Source organism: Hypanus sabinus, chromosome 4 (genome assembly GCF_030144855.1).
Source record: "Hypanus sabinus isolate sHypSab1 chromosome 4, sHypSab1.hap1, whole genome shotgun sequence".
Taxonomy (NCBI): Eukaryota; Metazoa; Chordata; class Chondrichthyes; order Myliobatiformes; family Dasyatidae; genus Hypanus; species Hypanus sabinus.
The window spans coordinates 45,633,919-45,652,797 of NC_082709.1; the positions used below are offsets into that span (position 1 = coordinate 45,633,919).

Sequence of the window (18,879 nt, forward strand, 5' to 3'; positions counted from 1 at the left end):
GCACTGACCACAAAAACCATCCCTACATCCTAATAAACAACTCGGCCTGAGCGATGACAACGACAGACATCACAGTTCAGTGCCATCTTGACCAGAAGTACTCTTGTCAACCACAGTTCCTTCACCCTACCTTCCTTTCAATTTACTTTTGTTTGGATTAGAGAGATAATTTATATGTATTTAAATATCTTCCAATTAAATATAATGAATGAAAATTGGTCTATTTTCCGTTGACATTAATCAGCACTGCTGACAAGTGATTGCTTCACACTGCATTTGTTCTTCTCCTCTGGATTGTTTTAATGGACTAGGTGGAACAACTTCCCTCGTGATTCGGAGCCATCTCATTCACCCAGAAAACAATACCAATGCTCAGATAAGTTTGTCTTTCATTGAAATTGCTTTATAACATAGAAACATAGAAAAACTACAGCACAATATAGGCCCTTCGGCCCACAAAGCTGTGCCGAACATGTACTTACTTAAGTTACCTAATTACCCATAGCCCTCTATTTTTCTAAGCTCCATGTACCTATCCAGGAGTCTCTTAAAAGACCCTATTTTATCTGCCTCCACCACTGTCACCGGCAGCTCATTCCACGCACTCACCACTCTGCATAGAAAACTTACCCCTGACATCTCCCCTGTACCTACTTTCAAGCACCTTAAAACTGTGCCCTCTCATGCTAGCCATTTCAGCCTGAGGAGAAAGCCTCTGACTATCCACACAATCAATGCCTCTCATCATCTTATACACCTCTATTTGGTCATTCTCATTCTCCGCCACTCCAAGGAGAAAAGGCCAAGTTCACTCAACCTATTCTCATAAGGCATGCTCCCCAATCCAGGCAACATCCTTGTAAATTTTCTCTGCACCCTTTATATAGTTTCCTCATCCTTCCTGTAGTGAGGTGACCAGAACTGAGCACAGTACTCCAAGTGGGTCCTATATAGCTGTAACCTTACCTCACGGCTCTTAAACTCAATCCCATGCAAGCCTTATGGTTGTCTGCAAGCCAACAAATCTTAAAGTTGTATGCTTTATACATTCTTTCATAATAAATCTATCTTGAATCTTTGAATCCTTTGAAATCCTACAGAATCAATATTCTCTGATTTTATCAGAACATTCAAATCCTTTGGAAAACAGTGAAAAAGAATTCTTACAGATATTTTTCTGAAATACTTATTTCTGGTTACAGCAATCCTGTGGAGTTGGCAGTGGGTCAGTGACAGTAGGAAATAGCTCTAGACAATTTAGATTTTGCAAGATGATTTCTTATGCTGCTTTATGATATACAGCATTATGTAAAAAATCTTTTAAGTGTTATATTTCATGCATGCATTGATAATATTGTGATAAAACCTCTTATCAGACAAATTGATTTTATTTGTCCTTCTGTCCTGCTCATCCTTGAAATCAGAAATAAAACATGTCTGTCAATTTATTTCAATAGGATCATTACAGCCTGAAGTCCACCCTCTTCAAAGTTAGTATAATGAGTTTTCTTGCTTCAATATTTTAATCTCCAGTAAATACCTGGATGTTTCACTTTTTTCCCCATATACTTGCAAAACTATCTTGTGTAAAAGTGAAAGCCAATTCTCAAAAAATCCAGTTACAGATATAAATTATATTTTAGTTTAGAAAACTAAATAAACACACATAAAGGATCAATAGAAGAAAGAAAATAAGTCTCCCAACAAAAATAGGAAAATCTAGAACTAAGTAGCAGATTTTTAAAATCTGTAAAGAGGCAATTTAATATGCCAGGTGTAGACCATTCAATCAGCTCTGATGAATGGTCTATGTCTGAAACATTAACTTATTTTGTTACTTTACAGACGCTGACACATACATTGTCTATTTCCAGCACTATGTTTTTTTTATTTAAACTGGTAATCAATCATTTCTGTATTTCTTTTTGACATAAGCAATTGCTATTAACACGCAACGTGTGTCTACTGGGGTTAATTACTTCAGCATGAGGAGAGAAATGTTGGGTAAGTCCAGAACGAGGGGTCACAGTTTAAGGATAAAGGGGAAGCCTTTTAGGACTGAGATGAGGAAAAACTTCTTCACACAGAGAGAGTGGTGAATCTGTGGAATTCTCTGCCACAGGAAACAGTTGAGGTCGGTTCATTGGCTATATTTAAAAGGAAGTTAGATATGGCCCTTGTGGCTAAAGGGATCGGGGGTATGGAGAGAAAGCAGGTACAGGGTTCTGAGTTGGATGATCAGCCATAATCATACTGAATGGCGGTGCAGGCTCGAAGGGCTGAATGGCCTACTCCTGCACCTATTTTCTATGTTTCTATGTTTCTAAAAAGGTGCCATCCATTATTAAGAACCCCCATACCCTCACCCAGGCCATACCTTCTCCTCATTGCTACAATCAAGGAGGAGGTACAGGAGTTCAAAGACGTGCATTCCACATTTCAAGGACGGCTTCTTTCACTCTGCCATCAGATTTCTGAATGGGTAGCGAATCCAGAAACATATATCACTATTTTTTCCCTTCTCTTTTTGCATTACTTTTTAAATTTAATATCCAATCCCAGATGGCGGCGCGACACAGCTTGCAGCAGCCACTCCAGAGCTGATTATCTGTTATTTGTGAAGCAGGTGCCATGCGCAATCATAATCGGATGAAAAACGGACGTGGGAGCACGGAGGAACATCTGGAGATCTCCAGGAAGACCTTGTTCATTGCTGCTGCTGCTGTGAGGTCCGGGTCTCTGTTGGGAAGAACAAGCCCCCAGTCCTCGGGGTCGCATTGCCAATGGCCATTGGCGGGTGCGTCTTAATACTCTCGACAGAGGATGGTGCTCGGAGAAGCTGTGCCGGAGGAGATTGTCGGAGGCTCGGAGGTTCGACGGACTTGGAGTCCGCTGCGCTTGGAGCGCTTTCACTGTGTGCTGTGTCTGCGAGGCTGGGCTCGACGGAGCTTTCATTGTGTGCTGCGTCTGTGAGGCTGAGTCGGGCGGCGCCGTGGAATTCCATAGTGGGGGTATTCCCTTCTGCTGCCTGTGTGGGATGACGAGTCTATCGGGACCCTGAGGACTTGTGCAAACTGTGTGGTGGTTTCTTTTGAACTTATAGTCTTTTAACATCTTTGAACTATTTTTACTGTGCCCATGGTCTGTTTTTTTTTTATCAATTATGCTATTGTTTGCACTGTTGTAACTATGTTGTTTTGTGCAGGTCTTGTAGCTTTAGTTTTTGGTCTTGTTTTGTCTGGTGCGATTGGCGTTCCTTTCCGGGAAACACGCTAAGATGGTAGCGCGATATTAATACGCAGCAGCCTCTCCAGACTCTGGACTGGGATTGCCAAACGTTACGTAGATTTTCTGGTGTAGTCTGTATCGTCATGTGCTTTTGTCATATCATTGTGGAGGAACATTGTCTCATTTTCTAACTGCATTGCATTTGTGGTTTCTAAATGACAATAAATTGAACTTGAATCTGAATTATTTTGTGTGTGTGTATATATATATATACACACACACACACACACATGCATACACATTGTAATTTATATATTTTTACATTTGCTGCAGCAAAACAACTTTCACAATGTATGCTTGCGATACTAAACCAATTCTGATTCTGTCAATTTAAAGAGAAAAGTCCTAACTTGCTCAATCTTCCCTCCTAATAAATGTTCTCCAATCTGGGCAGTATCCTGGTAAATAACCTCTGCATCCTCTCTGAAGCTTTCACATTCTTCCTATAATGAGGAGACCAGCACTGATTAGACTTCTTGAAGTACTATATAGTCTAACCAGTTTTACAGAGTTGGAACATTACCCCTCAGCTCTTGAACCCAATCCCCTAACTAATAAAGGCCAACACACCATATGCCTTCTTATCCACCCTAACAATCTGCACGGCAACTTTGAAGGATCTATAGACTTGAACCTAAGATTCCTCTGTTCCTCCACACTGCTAAGAAAACTTGTACTCTGCCTTCAAGTTCAATCTTCTAAAGTGTATCATTTCATGCATATCTGGATTGAACTTCCTCACTTAACTTTGCATCCTGTCTATATCCCATTATAACCTATGATAATGATGACGTCAATTCAGGACTGAGAGGCCAGAGTCAGGCATTCTCATGCCTTACAAGATGCGGAATGAAAGACTGTAGGCGCACCACTCCTCACACAGACATTTTGCAGTATTTTCTTTATTTTACAGTCGAGTTGTGAGCTCAACACTCAACCTGGCACAGATGGAAAGCATACTCGGGAATGGCCCAACTGGATTCGAAACTGGGAACCTCTGTTCCGGAGTCTGGCGCTGATGTCACTGCGCCACCAGTCAACACCATATAACCTATGACAGCCCTTCTACACTATCCACAACACTTCCAATCTTTGAGTCACCTGCAAACATACTAACCCACCCCTCCATGTCCTCATTCAAGTCATCTGTAAGTATCACAAAAAGGAGGGGTCTCAGAACAGATTCCTGTGGTTCAGCCAATCTTGAATTCACACAGCTAAGTTTCTATGGATCCCATGCCCGAGTACCTTCTGAGTTAGCCTACCACGAGCAGCCCCGTCAAACACATTGTCATATAAACCACAGGTTTTGTTACCTTTGTCACCTTTGTTAATATGTTTTGTCATCTTGAAACACTCAGCTTGACTCGTGCCCCTCACAAAGCCTTGAGCACTGAGTTTATCTACATTTTTCAAACATTATTCCCTAAGACAGATGACCAGACTATAAGAGATCAGAGTGGAATGAAGGATTACATTTACAGGTGACTCGGGTTCGCCCTTCGGGATTGACGGCAATGTTTTGCAAAGCGGTCACCCAATCTGCATTCGGTGTATCTGATGCAACCGAACTCCGATCATCAATGATTGTAATACGTTAAATTGACATGAGCGCAAATGAATACTGCTCCACTAGGAGAATTATTCCGATTCCTGGATGCTGGAAAGAGGAGGCAAATGTTGCACCTCCTGCATTCAAGAAAGCGAACTCGAAGGAGAGTGGCAAGTAGATCTTTATCACTTCCGCTACGTCTGCCAGCTTTCAAAGCGACAGTTAAAAAGTAACAAATATAAATTGCAACAAATGTATTCTCAATTTCTAGGAAATTAAATCACCACCCAATGGAGTGCTGTTATTTCCAATTAAAGTTATTATTTAAGCGTTTTTGTTCGTGTATGGGATCTATTAGAATTTAGACCAGAAAGTGTAGAAGCAAAATTATGACATTCGACCCATCTAGTCTGCATCGTCACACCGATCCAATGAAGCTTTTGCATCAGCTGAAGGAAAAGCCCGGCGAGCCAGACTTACCAGCGGGTAAACCTCGTGTAAAAACTTATCCTTATCCACATGGTTATGCACAGCTACCGGGGCCTTCCCGCAACCCTCCATGTTGGGTAAGGGTTTCCATGGTGACCACCTCCTGTCCGCCCCAAACTTATTACCCACCGGACTACCAAACAGCCAGATCTGCCGGCAGAGAAAGTGATGCTCATCCCTGATCGAAGATTTAAAAAATGGAAACACTCAAGCGGTCCATCAATATATGTAGAAGCAAAGGCAAAACATAATGTTTTATATAATATAACATTAAGATCTAACCGTCCTGGCTGTGAGAGCGTACTGTGCCCGGAGCTATTGTAAGACGGACCCACGGCGGCCAATGAAAGAGCAGAGAAACGTCACGAACGTAGAAATGACGTACTTGGTCCATGTGACCAAGGGAAGGGTAAGATGGCGCTGTCCACTAAGCCCTGGAGCCTGGTACGGCTGTCCCTCAGCGCTTTGCCTTTGGCTCGGAGGGCACAGCGCAGCTCCAGATTTTTGCCTTACCTGTCTGCTTCTATGCCGCTTCCCTGTGCTAGGTGCTATAGTTCTGAGCGTGACCCCCGGGAATCCGGCAAGAAGGTGGTGGTGGTCGGTATTCCCAATCCCTTCACCTGGGCCCGCACCAAGATGTATTTCTTCTTGATCAGAGCTTATTTCGACCAGGACTTCACCTTCGATGAGTTTGCTACTGGTGCTAAACAAGTGAGTCTAGGACGTGATTAGTGCCAACTTCACTTAAGAAATCTGCATTTCAGCAGTTGGAGAAGTGATCTTTTTGTTGTGTTGGGGGCGGGGCCGGGACGTAGGAGAAAAGACAGCAGCATAAAAGCATTGGCTATTCCGTTTCACAACTCTTGTGTTTACAGTTTTGAGGGTTACACTTCTTGAAGAGCACGATGTGATCGGGATTTCTCTCTCCAATAAGACAGTGCATTTTTGACCCACCCCATTTTGAGTGGGAAAACATCTTCAACTCGTACTTAGAATGTATTTTAGCTGATTGATGCCAAATTGCAAAGGAGCAACTTGGATGATAAAGTCACTACTTTTCTGTTTCTCCAAACCCCAAGTTCATTGATTGCAAGAGTTCAGTAAAGCTGCCTGTGTAGTTAAGTGTATGGAGGGTGACATGACAACATATTACCTTTGGTTGGTGGTTACTAATCTTTGTTGATTTGAAAGCTCACTGAGCTCTTTACTATCAATGTCCAGCCCTTGGCCAAATTTAGATTATTCTTGATTTTCTTTTTAATTCGCTCTTAGTCGTTAAGATTTGGTATAGGAGCCTGATGACACACACTCAATGTTACAGAAACAGCTTCTTTGTCATCTCCATTAGTTTTCTGAATAGACAATGACCCCATGAACACCACCTGAGTATTTTCCACCGTTGATGTTAGCCTCACCCGCATCTCCTCCATTTCCCGGACATCCACTCTTACCCCATCTTCTCACCACCTTAAAAGTGACAGAGTTCCTGTTGGCCTTACCCAACACTCGATGAGACTGTGCATCCAACACATCATTATTTGCAACTTCCATCATCTCCAAAAGGGTCCTACCACTAAACACCTTTACCTACCCATTCTGCAGGGATCACTCTCTCTCTGATGCCCTTATCCATTCATTTCACCCCCAATACTTATCCCTGCAAGTGGCCAAAATGCTACTCCTGTCCATTGTTCTCCCTCGCCTCCATTCAGGGCCCAGAATAGTCTTTCCAGGTGAGGCAACGCTTCACCTACGAATCTGCTAGGGTTGTATCTGGTGCTCCTCATGTGGCCTTCTCTACATTGATGAGACCCATCATAAATTGGGGGACTGCTTCGTCGAGCACCTCAACAATATCTGCCAAAAGATCCCCGTTATATCCCCGTTGTCCAACATCTTAATTTCCATTCCCGTTCAGACAGGTTGGTCTCTGGCCTCTTCTTGCGCCATGATGGGGCCACCCTCCGAGAGCAGGAACAACACTTTATATTCCATTTGGGTAGCCTGTTACCTGATGGCATGAATATTGATTTCTTCTTCTGGTAAAAGGCATTTTCCCTTGCCCTTTCCTCCTTTTCTATTCCCTACTCTGGTTTCTTACCTCTTCTCAGCTGCTTATCACCTCCCCTAGTGTGCCCTACTGCTTCCCTTTCTCATATGGTCCACTCTCCTCTCTTATCAGATTCCTTCATTTCCGGCCTCCTTTCCTACCCACCTGGCTTCACCAAACACCTTCCAGCTAACTTTCTTTCCCTCCTCCCACCTTTTTATTCTGCCATCTTTCCCCCTTCCTCTCCAGTCCTGAAGAAGGGCTTTGAACTGAAACATCGTCTGAGTTTTCATGCTATGAATGCTGCCTGACTTGCTGAGCTCCTCCAGCATTTTGTGTGTGTTACCTCAGTATTTTACTTTCCCTCTTTTTGCACTAATTTAATTTTATTTTTTTGTGTACACTTATTGTAATTTATAGTTAGTATTATTTATCGCAATGTACTGCTGTCACAAAACAACACATTTCATGACAAATACCAGTAATATTAAACTTGATTCTGATTCTTATTCTGAATTACTACATGACAATTTTGAAAATAAGAGATTGGTTATTTTGATTAGTTTTTCTGTTTATCTCATTCTCTGAGATAGTTCCTCACATTGAAGGTGTCTTGCTTCTGCAATGATACCTGTCATATGTCATACCTGTACTGATATCCCAAGGTGATTTACTGGCAGTGACTTGCTTTTGAAGTGTGATCACTTTCCCAATGCAGGAAATGGGTTAGTTTATTTATGCAGAACAAGATTCCACAACTAATTATGTGAAAACTAAACCAAGGAGTACAGTAAAGTGTTCCTCTTCAAGTCCACCCTGTGTTTGAGTGGGGCTTGAACCCAGAAATGTCTGCCTCAGTTGAGGGTACTGCCCAGAGAGCTTTAGCTTTAACTCATTTGATGTCTTGACTTTCATGCATTAGTCATGTTTAATAAGATCTGCATTTAAAATGTATCTGACTTAACTTTATTAATACATTTAAGAAATATTTTGGATTTGTTGATTTTATTAATACAGCAAAATTTGTAATATTGGCTGCCTTCACCAAAAAAAAGTATTAAAAGAAGTACTTTATCATGGTAGTTCCAATAGTTATGGAGAAGTAGAAGAATATCTTGAAAGTTTGGCAGAAAGGAAGATTGGTCTGTACAAATTACCTGCCACACTTCCTGAGTCATGATGGTGATTAGGTTTCAAAAACACCTTAGCTGTAGAGTTTAAGATGATGTACAAGTTACCTGATTTTGGGAGAGGAGTATACTGGGAGTATGGAATTGGAAGATAAATATAAGCTCATCCAATAAGAATTTGAGTATGAGATGATGTAATGCCATGACATCGCACTAATATATTCATTCATTCGGGTGTATTGGAAGTTAGTAAGGCATTGAAGATTAAGTAATAATTTATTATGGTAGCAGAGATGAATGTACAGAGACACCAAATAATTTTCCTTTCAGTAAAGGATTTTTCCAAAACCTTTGTTGGATCCAGAGATGATGCTAGAACACAGGACAGTACAGCACAGAAACTGGCCCTTCAGCCCACAGTGTCATGCCAGACCAGCTAAAAAGCAAATCAAGAATATCCAAACTAACCCTCCATTCTTCACATCCATGTGCCTATCTAAGCATCTCTTAATGTATTTTGCAACCACCACCATATTAGGCAGAACATTGCAGGCATCTACCACCCTCTAGCAAAAAATATCCCCATTGAATCTACTCCCTCTTACCTTTTATGCATGTCCTCTGGTATTAGACATTTCATCCCTGAGAAACAGATACTCACTGTCTGCTCTATGCCTTTCATAATCTTATAAACCTCTATCAGATCATCTCTCAGCCTCCATTGCTCCAGAGAAAACAACTCAATTTTATCCTGTCTCTCATGCTAGCACATGCCCTCTAAACCAAGTAACATACTGGTAAATCTCTTCTGCACCCTCTCCAATGCCTCAACATCTTTCCTATAGTGGGGTGACCAGAACTGTATACTACAGATGTGGCCTAACCAGAGTTTTATAAAGTTGCAACAAAACATCTTGACTTTTGAACTCAATGCCATGACTAATGAATGCAAGCATTCCATAAGCTGCCTTAACCACCTTATCAACCTGTGTAGCCACTGTCAAGGAACTGTGAACTTGGATCCGAAGATCTTTCTGCTCAGCAACACTGTTAAGGATCTTGCCCTTAACATTGTAGTGTCTCCTTGTATTTGCACGTCTTGCAACACCTCACATTTATCTGGTTTAAACTCCATCTGCCATTTCTCTGCCCATATCTGCAACTGGTCTATATTGCGATGTATTCTTTGCCAATCTTCTACACTATCCACAACTTCACCAATCTGGGTATCGTCCACATACTTACTAATCTACCCATCTACATTCTCATCCAGATCATTTTTATACATCACAAACAGTGGAGGTCCCAGAACATCCCTGTGGAACACCACTAATTTCAGATCTACAGCTCGACTGAGTCCCTTCTTCAACCATTACCTACGAAAAAGGCAGCTCTGAATCCATTCAGCCAATTTGCCATGGACCCCAGAAATCTTAATCTTCTGGATTAGCCTCCCGTGAGTGAGGGACTTTTAGACAACAACCAGTGCCCTACCCTCATCAGTCTCCCTCGCGACCTGCCCAGTACAAAGCCAGGCTGGCTGTCTCTAATTAAGCTGTGTGTTTCCAAAAGCAAATGTTGTCCAGAAGGTTTTCCAGAAGTCATGGACGTGGCACAAGTCTTATGTTTCGGTCGGTTTATTACATGTTGATCACAAAGCAATAACAGCAGCAGGAGACTGACTCTTAACTAACCAACTCACTTGCTGTAAGTAAGAGGGAAAGGTAGAACAGATGAAAGAAAAGAGAGCCTTGCCCCTTGCTTGATCTTTATGCTGAAAATTACTTTAAATTGGACAGATAAGGGAATTCTTTTGATAGCAGCCTATTAAACAAGACAGTTTTGATTTACGCTGCCATAAGCCTCAAGCTTGCAAACAACAAAACCATAAAAAAGAACCCGCTGTACTACAAGTGATTGAAAACCCACTGCACATTTACAAACACATGATTATATAAACTACAAGTAAAGTGACATTTTAGACACTAATTCAACACACTCTGAAAACCACCATAATAGCAAAGTGCACTTAAAAGTCCATCTTAAATTTGCTTGTCCCATACCTACTGATGCTCAGAATTATTCCATATCTCCCAATAAATGGGCATCAGTAAGAACTAATTTGTGTGGTTGAGACTATGATTTAAAAAACTCGGATGGAGAGCAATCTCTAAAAAAAACACACTAACTAAACTACAGCACAAACAACAGTCTGCATTGAATTCATACATGAACATGGCTGCAGATGATAGGCAGATAATCAGACAATCAGGTGTGGCAGTATCTTCCTTATGCAGACTTAAAAGCAAACTTAAGGCCTCTGACTTGTCATCTTCCCTTTGTATCAATTATTTAATGATAAAGTCTAAAACACACCTGAAAACTGAGGAACAAATCCTTCCAGTTGTAGACTAATGCATTTAATTTGAACTCAATATACATGTGAAATGTGGGTCCAGAGAGCAAAGTTGCAGGAGTCTGTACCCATCTCTTTGCAGTGACTACTGGAAACAGTAACCTCTATCTCTGGCTTTCAGAAGAGAATTATGAACCAAGGTTTATATAATACTATACTTGTAATATCTTACTAATAGAACAACATCCTTTGCAATTATTTTTAGTTGATTGAAAGCTCACAGTAATATTGCTTACAATGTGTTGCAGCATGAAATACTTCAATTTTTTTGCCAGCTGTACGAAATATAATGTGACTTGCACATTAGATATGCCTCTGTTAAGAGATTAATGAGGTCAAGTTTGAAGTATTGTGTGTACTTCTAGTCACCACCCTACAGGAAAGATATATAAAGAAGACTGAAAGAATACAGAGTTTACAAGGCCATCTATCTGTCCATCTGGGAAAGGCCCTTCTGACACATCGAACTGCACTGTCCAGCGACCCATCTATTTAACTCTAGCCTAATCACAGGACAGTTTGCAATGATCACTTAACTGGTACACCTGGAGGAACCGCACACCGTTCACAGGAAAACGTACAAACTCCTTATAGGTGGCACCAGAATTAAACTCAAGGGCCAGAACGTCCTGAGCTTTAATAGGTTCACATGTTAGCGATTGTTGCCAAGACTTGCTGATCTGAGTTATAGGGGAAGGTTGAATGGTTTGGGACTTTATTCCCTGCAGCGTATGAGAATGAGGGGTGATTTGGTAGAGGTTGTAAAATTATGAAGGGTATAGATAGGATAAATGCCAGCTTTTTCCACAGAGGTTGGATGAGACTAGAACTAGAGATCAGAGGCTCAGGGTGAAAGGGGAACCTGCGGGGGAACTTCTTCACTCAGACGGTTGTGTGAGATTGGAATGAGCTGCCAGCGGACATTGTAGAGGCGGGTTTGATTGCAACATTTAATGGCAGTTTGGATGGGAGGGGTATCAAGGGCTGTGGTCCAGGTACATGTCAATGAGACGAGGCAAAATAACAGTTTATTGTGGACCAGGTGATGCGAAGGCTCTGTTTCTGTGCTGTAATGCTCTGTGACTCTGACTCCAAAATAAAACCTCACATTTCCTATTAACTTCTTCCATAGGCTTTTGTACATGTGTCAAAGATGCTATCACAGTGTAACTTCATTGAATTGAAGGATCTTGTATCCAAAGAGGTAACATACATTTTGTTTTTATTTGATTTTTAGACGTTTTTATTTTGGGAATAATAATACTGACAACTTCTCCTTGAAGAAATCCATGTGATAATTAATATGTAAACCCAGATTAATTGCTGGGGAAAATTCTTAGAGATAGGATATACGAGCATTTGAAAACCTTACCAAGGTTGCCTTGCCGACTTAATTAAGTTTTTTTGACAAGGTTATGAGAGATATTGATGCGGGTAATGCAGTGGGTGTTGTCTACATGGATTTTAGTAAGGTATCCTCATGGGAGGCTAATCCCAGAAGATTAAGATGTTTGGGATCTGCAGCAAATTGGCTGTTTGGATTCAGAGCTGGCTTGCGCATAGAAGACAGGGTAGCGGTTGAAGGAACTTATCCGAACTGGGGGTCTGATTAGTGGTATTCCACAAGGATCTGTGCTGGGACCTGTGCTGATTGCGATGTATACAAATGGATGAAAGTGTAGATGGGTGGGTTAGTAAGCTTGCAGATGATACCAAGATTGGTAGAATTATGGATAGTGTAGAAGACTGCCAAAGAGTACAGCAAGGTGTTTATCATTTGCAGATGAGGGCAGAGAAATGGCAGATGGAGTTTAAGCCAGATAAATGTGAGGCCTTGCATCTTGGTTGGGCAAATGCAAGGTTGGACAAGTTCCTTAACAATGTTGCTGAGCAGAGAGATCTTGGGATCCAAGTTCATAGCTCCTTAAAAGTTGCTGCACAGGTCAATAAGGTGGTTAAGAAGGCTTATGGATTACTTCTGTTAATCGGCATTCAGTTCAAAATTCAAGAGGCTTTTTGTAATTTTGTAAATCTCTGGTTAGGCCACATCTGGAATAGTGCACACAGTTCTGGTCGCCCCGTGATAGGAAGGATGTTGAGGCTTCAGAGAGAGAGCAGAAGAGGTTCACCAGGATGCTGCCTGCTTCAGAGGGCATGTGCTATCACAAGAGGCTGGATAAACTTGGGGTTGTTTTCTCTGGAGTGCCGGAGGTTGAGAGTTGAGATAGGTTTACAAGATTATGAGAGGCATGGACGGTGTGGATAGAGTATCTGTCTAGGTCCTAGAGTAGAAATGTCTAATAGCAGAAGACATGCATAGAAAGTGAGAGGGGGTAGGTTCAAAAGAGGATGTGCAGTAAAGTTTTTTCCTCAGAGTTGTGGGTGCCTGGAATGCACTGTCTGGTATTGAAAGCGTTTAACAGACACATGGATGTAAGGAACTTAGAGGGATATGGACAAGGTGTCGGTTTAGTGTTTGGGTGTTTCTGATTTTCTTTTTAGCTGGTTCAGCATAACATTGTGGGCTGAATGGCCTGTTCCTGTGCTGTACTGTGCCCGCAAAAGCTCGAAATAAGCCCAGAAGTTTAGCATTCCAGCGGAAAAATAATTACAGTGATACTGGCTAAGAAATTGTGTGTTGCTTCCAGTTATTAGAATCTTTGTATTCTCTTTAGTTTCTGGAAATTAGTTTTTCAAACTTACTCAGTTGTAAATTATCAGAGGAAGGAAACAGTTCCTAATTGTTGTAACAAAATAGTTCAATAGCTATTTTCTTAAACACAGTATTTTTCTAAATCAAAAAAAAAAATCATTGTCATTATATAAATCTCATGGATGAAATCTAACTTTACTTTTTGTTCAATTCACGGAGAAACTAGCCTGTCTTAAGCAGGTGATCTATTTCTGTTAGTAAGTATGTTTTCTTTTGTTATCCAAATGTAAGTGTTTTCTGTACAGGCACTGGAAGAGCTGGAAGAAAAATGCTTAGCATTGCCAATTAATCGCAGGCAGGCCTTAGCTGCTGATCTGGAAGAAATTATGTATAGCACACCAGGCGATGTTGGAATTTATTATGATAACCAAGGTTTGTTTCATTTATTAAACCAAACAGCTGAAACTATTGTTGGTTTTGAACAGATTTCTATAATATGTACTGGCTTATTATAATGTGATGCAATATTTGCAAGGTGTATTTCCTGAAAGGCTATAATTAAAGCTCCTTCAGATTAGCTCTAATGCAACATTTTTTTAACCACATTGTCCTCTTTGTTTTGTTATAAACTAACTGCTACCATATAAATATGACATCTTTATATCTTTACAAGATAATGAGAGGCATAGACAGAGTGGATAGAGTCCTAGAGTAGAAATGTCTAATAGCAGAAGACATGCATAGAAAGTGAGAGGGAGATCTTTACATCTTTGACAAGGTTCCACATGGAAGGTTAGTTAGGAAGGTTCAGTCGTTAGGTATTAATATTGAAGTAGTGTAATATATAATTGATGTAGAAAATTATACTGCACTAATCTTAACCGAACATTTATTGTATTTGTCGTACTATCAAGACACAGTCTTGACCAATTTGTTTCTTCAATTTTAATATTCAAATCACTTTCCCATTTTTGTCTTGACTTATGGACTCCTTGTTTAATTGCCTGTCTTTGAATCAAATTATACATACAAGATATAATTTTTTTAATATTTCCTTTTTGAATTAAAATTTCTATTTCATTAGATTTCGGCAATAACATTGTTTGACCTAATTTTTCTCTTAAATAAGCCCTTAATTGAAAGTAACAAAATAAAGTGTTATTTGATATTTTATATTTATTCTTTAATTGATCAAATGACATTAATATACCTCCTTCAAAACAAATCCCTATATATCTAATCCCTTTTTGAATCCAATTATATAAAAGTTGATTGTCCATTGGGAAAGGAATAAGTCTATTTTGAATTAAAGATCTCTTTGCTAATAAAGATTTTTTTGTCTCATCATCAACATTTATCTTATTCCATAAGTCAATCAAATGTTTTAATATAGGAGATTCTTTCTTTTCCCGTATCCATTTAGATTCCCATTTGTATATAAAATCTTCTGGTACGTTTTCTCCTATTTTATCTAATTCTATTCTAATCCATGCCGTTTATCTTTCTCGAAAAAAGATGCAATAAATAAAAAAATTAAATCCAAATTTATCGGATCAGTGTTTCCGATGTAACCAGGAAACTGGTACTTTTTTACATTCGACATGGTCTTGCTCTAAAATTCAACCTTTTTGGACAAATTTAAGACTTTTACTGGAACAAATTACAGGAACACAATTTCCTCATAATCCAATATTACTTTTACTAGGTGATATTGAAGGGATAAAACCAAAACTCAAACTAAATAAATATCAGAAAGAATTTATAAAAATTGCACTGGCAGTAGCCAAAAAAGCTATTGCAGTTACTTGGAAATGGGATACATATTTAAGTATAGACTCTTGGAAGAAAGAAATCTATGGCTGTATTCCATTAGAAAAAATTACTTATAATTTAAGAGATAAATATGAAACATTTCTGAAAATTTGGAGCCCTTATTTACAAAAGACAGGATTAAATATATAGATGCTCTGAAGATGAAACAATTGGTTATTAGGGGAAAGAAATAAATATACATATTAAAGTTATTACGAATTCCATGGAGCATGTGGAGATCTTCCAACAACCAGGCATTCTTTCTTTCTTTTTCTTTCTTTCTCTTTTTTTTTCTATAGGGCAGTTAGGGGGGAGGGGTTAAGTGGAGGGGGTAAGGGTTATATACATTTTTTTTCCATACTTTACTTTGTAACTATTTAAAAATGCAATAAAAAAAGTTTTCAAAAAAAAATATTGAAGTAGTAAAATGGATTCAACAGTGGCTGGATAGGAGTTGCCAGAGAGTAGTGGTGGATAACTGTCAGATTGGAGGCCGGTGACTAGTGGTGTGCCTCAGGGATCCGTACTGGGTCCAATGTTGTTTGTCATATACATTAATGATCTGGATGATGAGGTGGTAAATTGGATTAGTAAGTATGCAGATGATATGAAGATACGTGGCGTTGTGGATAATGAAGTAGGTTTTCAAAGCTTGCATAGAGATTTAGACCAGTTAGAAGACTGGGCTGAAAGATGGCAGATGGAGTTTAATGCTGATAAGTGAGGTGCTACATTTTGGTAGGAATAATCAAAATAGGACATGCATGGTAAATGGTAGGGCATTGAGGAATGCAGTAGAACAGAGTGATCTAGGAATAATGGTGCATAGTTCCCTGAAGGTGGAATCTCATGTGGATAGGGTGGTGAAGAAAGCTTTTGGTATGTTAGCCTTTATAAATCAGAGCATTGAGTATAGGAGTTGGGATGTAATGTTAAAATTGTACAAGGCATTGGTAAGGCCAAATTTGGAGTATTGTGTACAGTTCTGATCACCAAATTATAGGAAAGACATCAACAAAATAGAGAGAGTACAGAGAAGATTTACTAGAATGTTGCCTGGGTTTCAGCATCTAAGCTACAGAGAAAGGTTGAACAAGTTAGGTCTTTATTCTTTGGAGCGTAGGAAATTGAGGGGGGACTTGATAGAGGTATTTAAAATTACGAGGGGGATAGATAGAGTTGACGTTGATAGGCGTTTTTCATCGAGAGTAGGGGCGATTCAAACGAGGACATGAGTTGAGAACTGGGCAAAAATTTAGGGGTAAAACAAGGGGGAATTTCTTTACTCAGAGAGTGGTAGCTGTGTGGAATGAGCTAGTAGAAGTGGTAGAGGCAGGTTCGATATTGTAATTTAAAGTAAAATTGGATAGGTATATGGACAGGAAAGGAATGGAGGGTTATGGGCTGAGTGCAGGTCAGTGGGACTAGGTGAGAGTTCGGCATGGACTAGAAGGGCCGAGATGGCCTGTTTCCGTGCTGTAATTGTTATAAGGTTATGGTTATATCTTAATATCGTTTGGTATTGTGATCCTTAATAAAATTTCATTCTCATTTTCTATTGGCTTGAGGTAACCTGGGTACAGTATTTGGTAAATTCCTTACTTTGCTTATATTTGCATTATCTATCCTAGTTTATTCCTTTTTTTGTTTCTCATTATTCACTTGGCACCTTTGCTCCTTGGGGCATCTCACCTTTTACTGCTCATTTCTTTTTTCAAAATTTTCGTCTCCCAATGTACTATGTAATCTGTTGGCTACTTTTTTCTTATTTGACTTGAACTACAAATCTCATGATTTCCTTTGGCATAATTTTGTTGTGCTTGCTTTCTTTGCATTTCTGCCCTCAGAGAGCCTCAATCTCCTTGTTGAACACCCCTCATGTTCTCAGCCACATAACTAGTAATTCTTTCCTGACCTTCGCTTTACAAAACCATTTAAACTGAGGTTTTCTCTGTTTATAAAGCCACATGTGATGATTATTTTACCATCTATGTGCATTTTTAATAAATGCAGCCTTGGCTAGCATTTATTAACCCAACTTCTTCATAATACATAAATTCTAGAGGCAACTCCCCTCATTCCAGAGTAACCTTGGGCACACCATTTCAATGTCCTGTCCTTTTTTCTCGCTGGCTACCTGTGTTGATTTAGTTGCTGCATGAGATTTTTTGAAAGACTACTTTTTGATCTGCCTTTTTCTCTGTTCACTCTTCCAACTTCCCTTTACTAGGCTTCTCCCTGAACATCCTGAGTCCTTAAACTGGAATACTGCAGTTGTCTTTGTTCCTTACCACATTTGCCTCAGTTAGCCAGAGTCATAACCAAAGCTGCCTTTTTTCGTGAACCACTTCCTAACCACCGCAAAGAGCTTATCACTTTATTAATTTGGCATTACATTTCTTCATTGCATCCATGACCCGACTCAGAAAAATGTAGTATCAAAGATCAAGTTTCAAGAATCAACTTTATTCGCCATATACATTTACATGTATTTGGAATTTGCTGCCGTGTGTTGGTCAGGGTGCAACACGCAACATTAAACAAAAAGCATTCAACAATCATGAAGAATTATATAACAAAGTTAGAGGTTAAATTATATGGATATGAAATCAAAAGTGCATAAATATATACTTACTAGCACGTATCTGCAATACAAACAGTGTTATAAAAAGTAGCTTAAAATTATTGCAGTAATGGGGGTAATAGACAGGGGGGTGAAGAGCTGGTTAATTAGAATAGTTGGTCAGATAAACTGCCAGGGCGGGGTGGGGGAATCTTTTAACTTGGGTTGAAGTTTTTAATTTTAAAATCTTCACAACATCAGGATGCCAAGCTGACACTGATTTTTTCATCGTGCCCAGAACATATTCCAGAATTGCAGACAAGTTAGGTTGTCCTGAACAGTAGGAGCACATGCAATTAGGAATGCCATGATATCTGTTCCTTTAATTAAAAGTAATCAAAAGAATCAATATAGGAGAACAATTTCAAATTAATCCCTTGAAGGTTGTCTCAAAGCTTCAGAAAGTTGAAAAGACTCCTTTGAACAATTATAGCATAGATCAAACCTGCTTATTGATTCATTATACTAACGCAGTAGTGTAATGGGAAAAATCATCTGGCTAAATACTAAAGGAGGACAGTGCTTGGTTACTGTAGCATCAGTGTGAGAAGAAAAATTAAAAGTCAAGAGGAAGTTCCAGCTTCAGATGAGATATGAGATGTTGGAAGTGGGTTTATTCACGGTTTTGCTCCAATTTTCTTCTGCTTGCTATAGGCTTTATTATTGATGGTATAATGTGCTATTGATTTTTTTCATTTTAATAGGTAGAAAATTTGTCAGTATCATAATGCGTTACTGGTACCTGACCAATGTTGACCTTCCTGATGAGACACCCGAGGGAACTAAAGTGTTTCAAGTCGTATTTGGTGATGAAAGTAGCAAAGACAGCAAACGCCTTCTCACAGCAAATTATGAGTAAGATTCCT

The 18,879-nt window shown here is 39.6% G+C and overlaps 2 protein-coding genes across 3 annotated transcripts in view; one reads left to right on the forward strand and one right to left on the reverse strand.

Annotated features, from left to right (window-relative positions):
• The window catches only part of tyw5 (tRNA-yW synthesizing protein 5), a 39,173-nt gene extending 33,713 nt beyond the window's left edge, over positions 1-5,460 (reverse strand). The window contains exon 1 of the mRNA XM_059966988.1: positions 5,321-5,460. Within this exon, the coding sequence (XP_059822971.1) occupies positions 5,321-5,401 (81 nt within the window). The 5' untranslated portion in view covers positions 5,402-5,460. The remainder of the gene's footprint in view (positions 1-5,320) is intronic.
• A 259-nt stretch (positions 5,461-5,719) lies between these two features.
• The window catches only part of maip1 (matrix AAA peptidase interacting protein 1), a 34,208-nt gene continuing 21,048 nt past the window's right edge, over positions 5,720-18,879 (forward strand). For both annotated transcript variants that reach the window (XR_009511634.1, XM_059966989.1), the window contains exons 1-4: positions 5,720-6,040; positions 12,058-12,129; positions 13,884-14,010; positions 18,718-18,868. Coding sequence is in view for 1 of the 2 variants with exons in the window: in XM_059966989.1 (XP_059822972.1) it covers positions 5,744-6,040; positions 12,058-12,129; positions 13,884-14,010; positions 18,718-18,868 (647 nt within the window). In the remaining variant the exon portion in view is untranslated. The remainder of the gene's footprint in view (positions 6,041-12,057; positions 12,130-13,883; positions 14,011-18,717; positions 18,869-18,879) is intronic.